General features: G+C 35.7%; 1 protein-coding gene across 3 annotated transcripts in view; it reads right to left on the bottom strand.

Moving 5' to 3' along the window:
• The window catches only part of ccser2b (coiled-coil serine-rich protein 2b), an 86862-nt gene that overhangs the window by 36701 nt on the left and 37161 nt on the right, over positions 1-13000 (bottom strand). For all 3 annotated transcript variants that reach the window (XM_048169920.1, XM_048169919.1, XM_048169921.1), the window contains exons 4-6: positions 4210-4309; positions 3554-3647; positions 109-265 (exon numbers count right to left, since the gene is read on the bottom strand). In XM_048169920.1, coding sequence (XP_048025877.1) covers positions 109-265; positions 3554-3647; positions 4210-4309 — 351 coding nt within the window. The remainder of the gene's footprint in view (positions 1-108; positions 266-3553; positions 3648-4209; positions 4310-13000) is intronic.

Consider the following 13000-nt stretch of genomic DNA (forward strand, 5'->3'; position numbering starts at 1 on the left):
CTATTTAAATAACAACACAGTTATATAAAAGTAGCTATAACAGTATTGGGACACCACTGAAAAAAGACATTAAAGGTTACATTTGCACAGCATGTATTTGTGTCTGACCTGAAGCAGTGCCTTCAGTTGAAGCAGCTGTTCTTTGACAGAAGAGCAGTCTTGAACCATGAGTTTCAGCGTCAGCTCATCCAGTGTCACATGATCTGACATTGAACTCTCCAGTCCCTGTCCCCTAAACCCGTCAAACGACTGCAAAATGTCAGTTCTGTAGGTCAAACAAAGAGAAAGCGATCAGAAAGCATGTACCAGGCCTCAGCCCACAAAAAAAAAAATCTTTAGACAGGTTAGCTGTCCAAAGACAGCCATGATATCCCAAAATCCTGATATTTTAAGTCTGGAGATGAAAGGCATGTAGGAGGTATGCTGAGAATGAGGCTTTCTGAGACAAATTAGCTTTTTAAACAGATATAAAACAGACACAAATGCACTTGTGGGGACTAAAGCTTGAAAACTGGAACTGTAAATAACAAAATTTTATAACAAAGACTGCCTTCAGAATGTGGGTATTCATTACAAAACATATACTTTTTTTTTTTTTTAGGTTTTTCAGTCTCAGATGGCTCGCCGGCAGACCTCTCACAGTCTGTTCACAGACAATCTGGACTCATATTGGACTCAAAAATGGCAAGAGTTGGATACATTTCTAAATTAGGGTGCATAGGTTTTTGCCTAACCCAGGCTCTTTGGAAAAACATTTCTACTACTTCAACGCTTTGCAACACTTTCAGATGGGGTGAAGTATGTCAAAAATCTTAATGACAGATGACTGCAGGTATACTGTATTAGGCTGCTGTCACTTTAAGACTGAAAGCATGGATTCAATATACTGTTACACATACATTTTCATTCTCAACTGTTAACATTCACTTAAGACATAAATGACTGTGTTTATGAGGATTCTTGTAAAGACGGGCATTTTGACAAATACGTATGGGTAACACTTTCTATGAAGACCATGCTTATAATGATTTATAGCCACATTTATACTTATTTATAAGCAAGTATTACTATTCTATAAATATATTTATAAAGACTCATTAAGATCTATACTACATTATAAGAACAGTTATAGATACATTTATATTGTTTTTTATAATTATTTATAAGCCATGCATTTGCTTTTTCAATGTGTATGCTCATAAGCCATTATACACTGATTTAATGATCAAATATAAAATAGTTCCAGAGACACTTGTTTGCTGTACCAACTAGTTATTATGTCTTTAATGGCTAAAGTTTGCATTGGAGGTAATGAATGGTAATGATGATTTGTTATAATCTTTATCTCATCAGCCATTCACAAGGTATTGCTTATAGCAGTTTGGAATTATACTTTAAAAATAATGTTGCAGTGTTTTGCTAGTATGTAATATTAAAAAAGATACTTTTTTTCCAACTGTTTGTATTAATGATTTTTTTTTCTTTTCTTTTTTTATTATAGGAATTGTTGTTTGTTAGTTACATTTACAAGTAAGCAACTTAAAATGTAAAATGAGCACATATTTGTGATTTCTTAACATTTGACTTTGAGAAAAATCTCATACCAGTACTTTCCGCAACGCAAGTGCAATGCTGTACCAGATGAGATACTGATCATAAAATACACACATGGGGCTGATTACAGTATGTGATATGAATGTCAAAATGTATTAGTTTACAAATCATGCTCTATGGTAAAAATGTTTTGAGATCATAACATAGTTTAGTGCAAGGAAATGGGTGAAAATACTGTAAGTCTTTATTAATTGATAATCTGCCCGTGTAATCATAATTTGGGTGAAAAGGTATAAAAGTTGTTGGTGTTTTACTGCCACTAGTGGTAATTTCAGCTGGAAACTGGAGCAAATTTTATGTATTGGTGTGTTTTTGGAGTTTTACAAAAATGTAGGTAGAGCAGGGTCTGAAATTAATAGGGGCTTGGGGCAAAAATGATACCAAAATGAGCAAAAATATCCAGCAAATTCAAGATAAGGGGGCAAAAAATTCCCCTGCACAATAAAGCTACATCTATTCTGGGTATCACGATTAAAGTAAAATGTGAAATTAACGAAAAGTATTGATTGCAGCATAACATTTACAGTAGATTTGCTCATGTTGCATCATATTTCTTTTCATGCGTGGTTTGCAGCATTGAGCATTATAACCAATCACCCACGTTTCTGTTGAGATTATTAATGCAGCATCCAATCAAAGGCGTTTTGATTTGTCATCGCGGAGAATGGTGGAGTTGTTCAGTGCACACACTCACTGACTGAATTCTCAAATTCTCTCATCATCATAAACAACAAAGTGCAGAAAAGATTTAAGTAAGAGATTAATTTTGCAGTGTAGACAGCTTCATTGATTATAACGGGAGTTTTTGCAAAAGTGCATAACTCACATTAGACTGAAGTCATGGACCACTTATGTTTTCTTTGCTCGCTTTCTTTATATAATTTATTCAGAGTTTGAATAGCTGTTTTGTTTTTCATGTTACTGAAATAACCAATGCGAAACCTCAATTTTCTAATCCATACAAAGCAATAACAAATTCTTGCTTTTTAGCTTGTTTCGTCTATAGCCAGAATATGAGATGCTTTTCAACTTTGCAGTATAAAGATGGCTTTTCTTAATGTTGAAAAAAAATAAATTGGTAACAGTCTATGGCATTTAACTAGTTAAATTTAAATATTTAACAAGTATATTAAACAAGCAAACAAACAAACAAAAAAACAATACAGATCCATTTCTAATTAAGGTAATTATAAAAAATTGCCCTACAAAAGGTAAAAAAAAAAATAATAATAATAAAAAAAAAATGCAAATATTGCCCCTTAATGGAAAAGTTAATTTCTGACCCTGAGGTAGAAGCACATTTTTCCAATAAACCAATGTTTTTTTGCCATTTTACTGGGAACAAAGTCATGTTTACAAGGTACTGGGCTGCTTAAAGGGATAGTTCAGAATGTCTTCAGAATTTGGGGTTACAGTACATTCACAGTCATTATAATCCTTGGAGGACTAAGGATATTTTTAAATATATCACCGATTGTGTTAATTTGAAAGAAGATAGTCATATACACCTAGGATGGCTTGAGGGTGAGTAAATCATGGAATAATTTTCTTTTTTGGGTGAACTATCCCTTTAAGAACTAGTCCTTACGTTTGCCGTTTTACGTGGAATTAAATAATTGAAAGATACTCTTTTACTTTTTCTTTGAAGCATTTAAACAAAGCAAGTAAATGATAAATCTATTATATTTCTGCCCCTAAACACATTTTAAAAATCAAAACAAACTATGATTGGTCAACATCAGTCAGACAGTCTCTTCCAGATTAAGCAGAAGATGGACCAGAATGGACCAGACTTTATGCTAAATGTCATTAGCTTCAGCTCTGTGGTACTAAGAGTAGTACTAACCTGAAAACAATTATGACTATGTAGTTGCTTGCACATTGTGATATAAAATGTAGAATTCCACAAAATGTCAAAATGCATAAATGAAATGGTCACCTGTTTTCACTCCTGCCCCAGTGTTGCTGTCGTCTCCTCTGAATGGGCCAGCCATCTTTTTCAGAGCACTCATAAGGTGATATCCCATCAGTGTCTACAACATATATAAGTATATCAATAACTAGTTTTGTGAGTGCAGAATTTTCCACCACAATGTTTTTGTGGGTGGCTTACAAAACATTTGTGCTTGCTAGAGTGTTGCAAGGTGGTTGCTTCTGGCCCAAATAAAATTCCCCTCTCTAATATAATCAGGCCTCTAGATATGGCTAGTGTCCATCCTGAAAAATAAGTCTATGGGATTTATTTGCCTGTTTTGTCATCAACTATCATCCACCAATTATTAATAATGATTCTTATTATTATCAATGTTAAAAAAATAAGTTTTTGTGGCTTAATATTTTTTGTAGAAAACATGATATATATTTTTTAGAGAAGTCTTTGAATAGAAAGTTCAAAAGAACAGCATTTATTTTACATAGAAATCTTTTATAACATTATAAATATCTTTACTGTAACTTTTAATCAATTTAATGGAAACTTCCTGAATAAAACTATATAGTGTACTAGTTCTACTTTCTTCTTTTCCCTTTCAAGTCAAACACTGTCATGGCAAAGAAACAATTTCAAGAGAATGCTAGCCAAACTATATCACTCACCACTGTGGAATGATATATCTTCAGACAAGTCCAAATCCAACATGAGATCATCTTCCTCCAGGTCACATGACTCCACATTCTCCAGGTTGTTGAGAATGTCCTTATAAAAGTAATATGTGAAATGAGAATCAACACTGCAGCCAGGATCTTTGAAATCTATCAACTATCATATTTAAAAAATGTATATATATATATATATATATATATATATATATATAAATAATGTACTAACATTTAGATTAATAATTTGATACAATGCAATTATTGTGTAAATGTGTATTTACAATGTACTTTTATTTTTAAAATACCTGCTTCTGTAAATACATCTGTAAATATAGCTGTAAGAAGCAATTATGGGGCTAAGCCAAGCCCACCAATCACATAAAGTTTTATTGGTTGTGGCATTGAGGTGATTCTTTTTGGCTGTTGATCAGATTCTGTAAGACGCAAGGAATAGAAAGAGGAATTTAAAAAAGCCAAAAGTATTATTGCATAATTGTGTGCCAACCCCAAACTCGACAGGTAGCTTCAGGAACTATTGTCGAAAGATACCAATTTTCATATCAATACGGCAAAATATTAATATACTAAAATACAGCATTTTTCTACAAAATTCAAAATGGCATATGTCAGAAATGGCTGACATAGGAAATTTGGCCGACTGTTCGACTCTGCATGCTGCATCGTAGCCTGACTACGTCAGACTTCCTACTTCCGCTCAATTTCATTTCGCTTCTGTACTCAGTCTGATACAGCGTCAGAGCTTTGTGTTTGCCACCGGTCTGGAAACAGCTGGGCCAATCAACGAACAGAGGGCGGGCTGAGAGCCGTGACGTAATGCTAAGCGCCGAGTTTTACATTGTAGGTTAGAGAAATCGAAAACCGAAACGACCGCGGAAATGGGAAACGAGACACGGGATGCAAACTTCGGGATGCATTAACTTCGCATAATCTGCAAAAGTCGTTTACAGCCATGTTCACTCCGGTATTTCGCTCGCATCATCATGTGTTTACAACAGGTTTACAGTGGAAGTTCAATCATAGATTTGAGTTCGATGCATGATGTCTGTGCTTCGATGCGGCTGTACAGGCCCATAACATACGTCATAACTAAACGTATCTGATTGGCTTACGGGTAACCAATGATTTTAAACTTCAGACAAGCGCCCCCTAGCGAGAGAGAAAACACTTCTCTATTATGCCATTCCAGACTCTGTCTACGAAGCAAAGTGAAGTAGCAGAGTCTGGTATTACCAGGCTAGCTGCATCGAATCTAAAGAGATGAGTTTCATAATTGGTCAAACTGTTCAGAAGTTAAAAGCAAAAATATAAATGACCAGTAGGTGGCACTTTTCTGAAACTGTGAAGATACTTTCAGGTAATGCTTGTGATGACAGGTACCAAGTTTCATTTCTATACGCCAAAGCATTAGATATAGCCTAATGTCCACTTTTGCATGCTAATTTGTAAAACTATTTCTCAAATACTATTGGGTGTATATTGAGTTAATATTGGGGGAAAAGTGATATATTTTTTTGCAACTTGACCTCACAATCATCTAAGCAAAATTTGCAACAATGTTTTCCAACCAATACGCCTATATAGGTCGTTTGTCACTTCCCTGAAATACGACCCGTAGAAGCGTTTACTAAAGTTGAGCATTTGCTAAAGTTGCGCCCCTATCGACAACAGGACACTTTCATTTTAATGCATTGTTCCCTTTTATCTGCGTCATATTTCGGGTTTCGCGTAGCTCACTTGGCAGAGCATTGCAATATATAAAAATATGCAATCATGTGATCATGCAATCGTGGGTTTGATCCCAGGGAACGCATGTGCTCATAAAGTGTATATGCACTATAAATCACTAAAGGTAGGTTCAGGGGTGGGGTGTTTCCTGGTGACCCAAGTTTCCCAGTGTTGTCTTATTGTTTGATTACCTTCACCTGTTCTGTTTATTACCTTATCAGTTCCCTTTGTTTGCTCCATGCATTTATACCTTGTGTTCTCCCTCATTCCTGGTCTGTTCTCATCAATGTTAGATGTGTTAGTGTGAGTTATCTGTCTGTTCTCCTGAGTTGTATCATTAAATTCTAGTATTCCTATTCTCCTTCGTCTTCGTGTTAATTCCACTACACGTTACGTGACAATACACAGTAGCATTAGGGCTGGGCGATATATCGCATGCAATTGTCACGCGTATTTCGTCAGTAAAACCGGTTCCCTGATTACCGCTAAATCGCCATCACCTGCTTTCAAATGGAGCGGCATTTAATAGACAGAACCGTAGTTCACTGACAAGCTACGCAATGTCGCGTTCATTATCGAAGGCGATTCATCTGCGATAATGAACGCGATATTGCGTCGCTTGTCAGTGATCTATGGCTCTGTCTATTAAATGGCGCTCCATTTGAAAGAGGTGATGGCGATTTCGCGGTAATCAGGGAACCGGCTTTACTGACGAAATGCGCGTGACAATTGCATGCGATATATCGCCCAGCCCTAAGTAGCATTGATTCTCCATATACAGTAAATGTAAGTTTGCTTTTCTGAAAACACCATTGGCTCATGGCTCATTTCCCTCAATTCAAAAGCACAAATGCATATGTGGCAGAAGAATATGCTACCTTCATCCCTAAACTATGCTTAAAACTGCTTAATATAAGCTTAAATATAAATTTTAAAAATCGGTTTCAGAAAGTGGGGGATACAAGAAGCACTTTAGCCAAAAGTAAAAGATCAACCAAATTTAAGATAAGCATGGGTACTTTTAGGATGAGAAAGCAATGGGCAGAGTAGACTTCACTGAAGAGGTAAGGAATACAACTGATGTTTATTCAAGTGAGGAACAGTTGACGGAATACATGACGGAAGTCACCTCCCCCTCTCCACAATTCATCTCTCTCAGAAAAGATTTAGTGCCAGCTGAGGACCTCCGTTAAATGATTTTTCCCCATGACCGGCTATCTACTCATGGCAAGTCAATAGAGGGATACTCAGAAGGGAACAGGCGATTTGCAAAGCAGAGCAAATCAGTTTCTTGGAAGAAACTGACCATTTTTTGGTTCACTGAAAAAATGTTGACAAAGCAACAAATGCCGCCAAGGGCTAAAGACAATGAACTGCTTGACTTTGATTCTTTGTTTTATAGTATTGGTCAGTAAGATACAGCCCTGTCTGATGGCCAAGATATTATTCTAAGTATTATTAGGCTAATGGCACAATAATTGATTTACCTGCATACTGATCATTTTGAGGTAATCATTCTTCATAGTCACACAGCATACAGTAAATAGGCCTAGTAATAAAGTGTGAAAATTAAACTGCACAAGTCAACAAAAGCATGCAAAAGCAAGCTCTGACAAACCATTTATATAACACTGTGCTTTAAATGTGAATTAAACAAGGCACTCTAAATCAGTTTCGTTTCAGACGTGGTCCCTCTTTTCACAATATGTAATATAAGTGTCCCCAGAAAGTGTCTGTGAAGTTTTCAGCTCAAAATATCCCACAAGATCATTTATTATAGCTTGTCAGAATTTTTGGGGTTTGAGCAAAAACACACTGTTTTTGTGCGTGTCCCTTTAAATGCAAATGAGCTGCTTTTTCCAGAAGAGGGCAGAGCTTTAACAGCTCGCACTTCGGTTGCTCAACAACAACAAAGCTGGAGAATCTTACGCAGACCAAAATGTCAGGAACGGTGTTCAGCCTTACATTGTTCAAACCGGAGTTGGACACTGATGGAGAGACTCAGGAAGAAGTTACAATTTTTAAAATGCATCAGGATGTTTCTGAATGGTTCGTGGATAAATTTATGTAGTTGATTCAACTCATCAACTAGCATGTGCCGTCATTTTAATCTTTTGTGCAAATTCAGCGTTGAATTGACCCTCGTTTGTGAAGCAGTCCGGCGTAAAATGACATCACATTAGTAGTCTAAAATGTTCTTGTGGGCGAAGTCATATGTAACGCTAATACATTTCTGTCAAAAACAGCTTTTGTTTGTGCAAGCATGAAAGTAATAGAGCGTATGGAGGTTAAGGGAAAGCACACCGAAATGGTGCATGTCATGGGTGTGTCTAATCCCAACCCTAATCTTATGTTAGCTGGGATTTAAATAGCTTGATTATCCTCACTAAATTATAAATACCAACTACATCTGACTAAAACTGGAATTTGAATTCGGTCACTTGTTCGCACTATATAGGGCAGGTTCTCTCAAACGCGTCTCATGAATTCCTTGAGGTTTGTGAGAGAATTGCAGTGGGTTTGGTGAGTTGATGAAAAGTTTTAATCATTAAATCATAAAATGAAAAATTAAAAATAGGCGTATTATTAAAACAGTAAATGCTGCTCCACACGAACACCATCTCTGCGTGTCACTTTTATACGCGTTTATAAACGTGTTGTCAACTAAAAACAGACTTAAAGGTATCCCTGGAATTTTCTGCCAAAATAAATGTTTGAAACGTGAATAACATTTGAAAGTGAATAATTTAAGACATATTAGCATTTAGTATCTTATAGTGTAAAATAAAATTATTATACTTATCTTAAAGGTGCCCTAGAATTAAAAATTGAATTTACCTTGGCATAGTTAAATAACAAGAGTTCAGTACATGGAAATGACATACAGTGAGTCTCAAACTCCATTGTTTCCTAATTCTTTTGTAAATTTAATTTGTTTAAAAGACCTCAGAAGAACAGGCGAATCTCAACATAACACCGACTGTTACGTAACAGTTGGGCTCATTAATATGTACGCCCCCAATATTTGCATATGCCAGCTCATGTTCAAGTCATTGCACAAGGGCAGCCAGTATTAACGTCTGGATCTGTGCACAGCTGAATCATCAGACTAGGTAAGCAAGCAAGGACAATAGCGAAAAATGGCAGATGGAGCAATAATAACTAACATGATCCATGATAACATGATATTTTAAACATAAACACAACTTCATTCTTTATAAATCTCTCCAACAGTGTAGCATTAGCCGTTAGCCACGGAGCATAGCCTCAAACTCATTCAGAATCAAACGTAAACATCCAAATAAATACAATACTCACATAATCCGATGTATGCATGCAGCATGCATGACGAACACTTTGTAAAGATCCATTTTGAGGGTTATATTAGCTGTGTGAACTTTGTTTATGCAATAATAGAGTCGAGAGCTCGAGAGGGGGTGGAGAGCGCGAGCAATTAAAGGGGCCGCAGCCTGAATCGGCACATTTCTAATTATGCCCCAAAATAGGCAGTTAAAAAAATTAATTTTAAAAAATCTATGGGGTATTTTGAGCTGAAACTTCACAGACACATTCAGGGGACACCTTAGACTTATATTATATCTTGTAAAAAAACGTTCGATGACACCTTTAATGAGTATAATAACAAAGATACCACACTCTGATGCCAAATAGAATTAGTTGCATTTTAAGGGTGTTCACACTTGGGTTCAGTCTTTACAAGAACCAATATAGTTTTCCCAAGAGATTAAATGTTTATCACTGTACAATCACAAATATATGACAAAATAATTCTAATATATCAACATCAAAGATTGACAAACATGCAAATGTGTTGTTGAATTCTTTATATCAACTAAAAATATCAGAGAACTTCAAGAAAATATTTTATGTCAAAGGGGTTCAGCTGACAAAAAAAAGTTTTCATTGGATTTCCATTGGGGTGAATGATGTCTCTTTCACGTAAAAGCAATATCACACTCAAAGTCATGTGCAAAGGCTCTATATCAGCACGAGGCCTCATGCCTGAAGGTAATAACAGCCGTGCTGAGCCATATTGTGTTCCTGCTCGTGTGATATTGCTCATTTAAGGTGATATGAAGCAGGTCAAACAGTTAGACAGCCTAAATAAACAGCACTGATGAGAAGAGGAGATGATACTGCTGCCATGCACAAAAATATAATCATATTTTTTAGGCTATACATCATAAACATTACTAAAAATGTTTCACTGTTTTACTGTATTAACAGTAAATGGTTTTATTACAGAAATGTTATAGTTTCAAATTAAATCTAATAGGGGAATCTTTTAAAATCAATTTAATACAACTGTGGCTGTCAAATATGGCATTTGGATAAGCACTGCAATACAGTATGTGCCGCCCTGACTTCATGTTTTAATCAAGGAAAACTGCTACTCATCAAGCCACTTCAAGTGGAATTTAAATAAACATTTATTTTTGCAGTTCCTTGTACAGTACTGTCACCTCAAAACATTTTATATCATAGTGCATGATTTGTTATCTAATACATTTTGACGTTAACATCACATAATCGGCTGATTCAGCTCCATTCTTATGGCTGTTCTGATATGGTAAACTTGCTTGGTAACTCATCTAGTACAGCATTTCAAATAGACATTGTGTTAACAAATTTTAATTATTTACTCACAAGTAGGGTTGTCAAAAATACCTCTGCTTCGGTACCAAGACGGTACTGAAATTTTTAAAATGTGACAATACCAGCATTTCTGCAGTACCGGTAGTACCGAGTACTGAGTATATTTGATACCCGCTGTTAGGCGACTGCTTCCACACATTCCCGTATGTATCTGTGTAAACACTCTGTGTAAGCGCTCTGTGAGGCGTGTCAAAGGTTTCTACATGTTTTTGAAGTGTTGATCATTGTAACAATTACAGACATATCTCTTGAGCGCATGAATGCAATGGCCAATCAGAGGTGTTTAAGTTATTCAGAATCCACTCACGACCACTCAAAAATAGTAAAATAGTTATAACAATTTTTGCTAATGTTACTGAAATTGGTACAGAGAACCATGAAATTTAGATGGAATTGGTCCTGTCTACTGGAATTTTGGTACCATGACAACCCTACTTGCAAGTTTGTTTTAGACGTATATCAGCATGGTGCATAATACAGACTATTGACTGGGCCAAGGTTTTTCAATTTAGCTATTAAAATGCAAATAAAGTGGGAGAGCCAGATATAGTTTCAAGTAGGCCTCGTAAGTGCTTTCCTAACTCAACCATAAGAACAGACACAAGAAAAAAATATCTGACCTTGCAAGTAGAAACTAAATAACTAACATGCCTGAATTGTATTTGAGAAACATCATTATCTGCAGTCCCTCTCATTTCTGTAGCTCCTGTGTCCTGAAACAGCCTTGTTTCAGGACACAGGAACTGCTCCTGAATGAGCTTTACTGTCTGCTCCATTTTTGGCCTTTCTTTCCCATCAGACAGTAATTTGCTATTTCATGGTGCTTTTTGCATTAAGACAACAAAAGGCTTTTCTCACACAGCCTTCAGCCTTCACACAATGGAGGTACAGCCTTTCAAACATCGGCCCAGATGTGACCGGCGCTATTCAAACATACATGCAATTACCCTGTTCATTGCATAAGGAAGCTTGATTTTCAAAGATTTTGCTTTGCCTTATGATAAATGTCATATATTTATGTCTCACCAAACCATATGTGAAATATGCTCTGAATTAAACACTAATTGCTAATTGCAATGAAGAATCAGTGTTTAATAATGATAATCAAGCAATAAAGACAATGGCAATACATTACGGTTTGTTTTTGCATTTGATTCTTTTTTCCAATTTGTTGATATCATAAAATGTAAACCTTCCCATGCCTGACATCCATTTCTCATTTAATTTTTTTTTTTTATAATTCATTTGATCCTTTTTTCAAAATACTTCAATAAAGTAATTTGTTCAATACAGTATTAGTTATTGCTGTGGAATCTATAGTATCAAGAATTGTAAATCAATATCAATTTAGAATTTTTTCTATTGTGATTAGAACTCCCAGCTAGAAAATTCAGTTTAATTTGATAGCTGAGTTTAGGAACAAGAGCTGGTGCAAACTGGTGCAAGTAGACATGTCATGCCAACTTAATATGGTCAATCAGATTTTTGGAACATGGTGGCTTGTCAGTCAATGACCATCATAGACCAACCTGAACCCAGCAGATTTGCAAATTTACATTAGTGAACTGGGTGTTAAAACAACATGATAAACATAGTAGTGTTCACAATTAATTCATCATTCATGTATTATTAACTTATTGTTTACAGTCTTAAAAATAGGTTCTTATGGGAAAATAAAGGTCTACATGAGAAACACATCTCCTAAACCTTCATGTTGGATTTCATGACACTGGTGTACCATTTTGTAAAGTAGTTATGCTGTTGTAAAGTAGTCACAGCAGCAAACTGAAACAAAACAGAAATATTACCAAGCTGATATTACCACAGAAAAGAAAAATAAATAAATAAAATAAATATGGGTTTAAGAGAAAGTCACCAATCAATATTTTAGATGGTTTCTTGTGTCAGTGGCGTGTGACAGCCTGAACGCATTGAATTGAAATTCTGTAGCACTCCAGGCAGTGGTTTCAAGGAGGGAGACAGAAAGAAAGAGAAAGGGTGTGAAAAGTAGAGTTAATGTCTGTTGTATTTAGGTCATCAGTTCGTTGTTAACATTTTGCACCAGACAAATAGTCAGCGAAATAATGAATAACCTCACGTAACCAAAACCTTCCCCATGCAATTAAAATGACTGGGAACTTTGGCTTCATGCTTCAAAAAGGACAAAAAAGTAAGTAAAAGGTATCATTAAAGAAGTCTATGCAACTCAAGGACAATATTTCACGTTTAATAGCTTTATGTGAGGAACAGACTAAAGTGCAAGACGATATACAGTCAGCTAGTCATTACTGCAAAATAAAGACACGGATGATCCGGTCTTGTATCACCCTGGTTTCATGGGATGGTTTCGCTATCTAAATCAACT

Source organism: Megalobrama amblycephala, linkage group LG20 (assembly GCF_018812025.1).
Source record: "Megalobrama amblycephala isolate DHTTF-2021 linkage group LG20, ASM1881202v1, whole genome shotgun sequence".
Classification (NCBI taxonomy): domain Eukaryota; kingdom Metazoa; phylum Chordata; class Actinopteri; order Cypriniformes; family Xenocyprididae; genus Megalobrama; species Megalobrama amblycephala.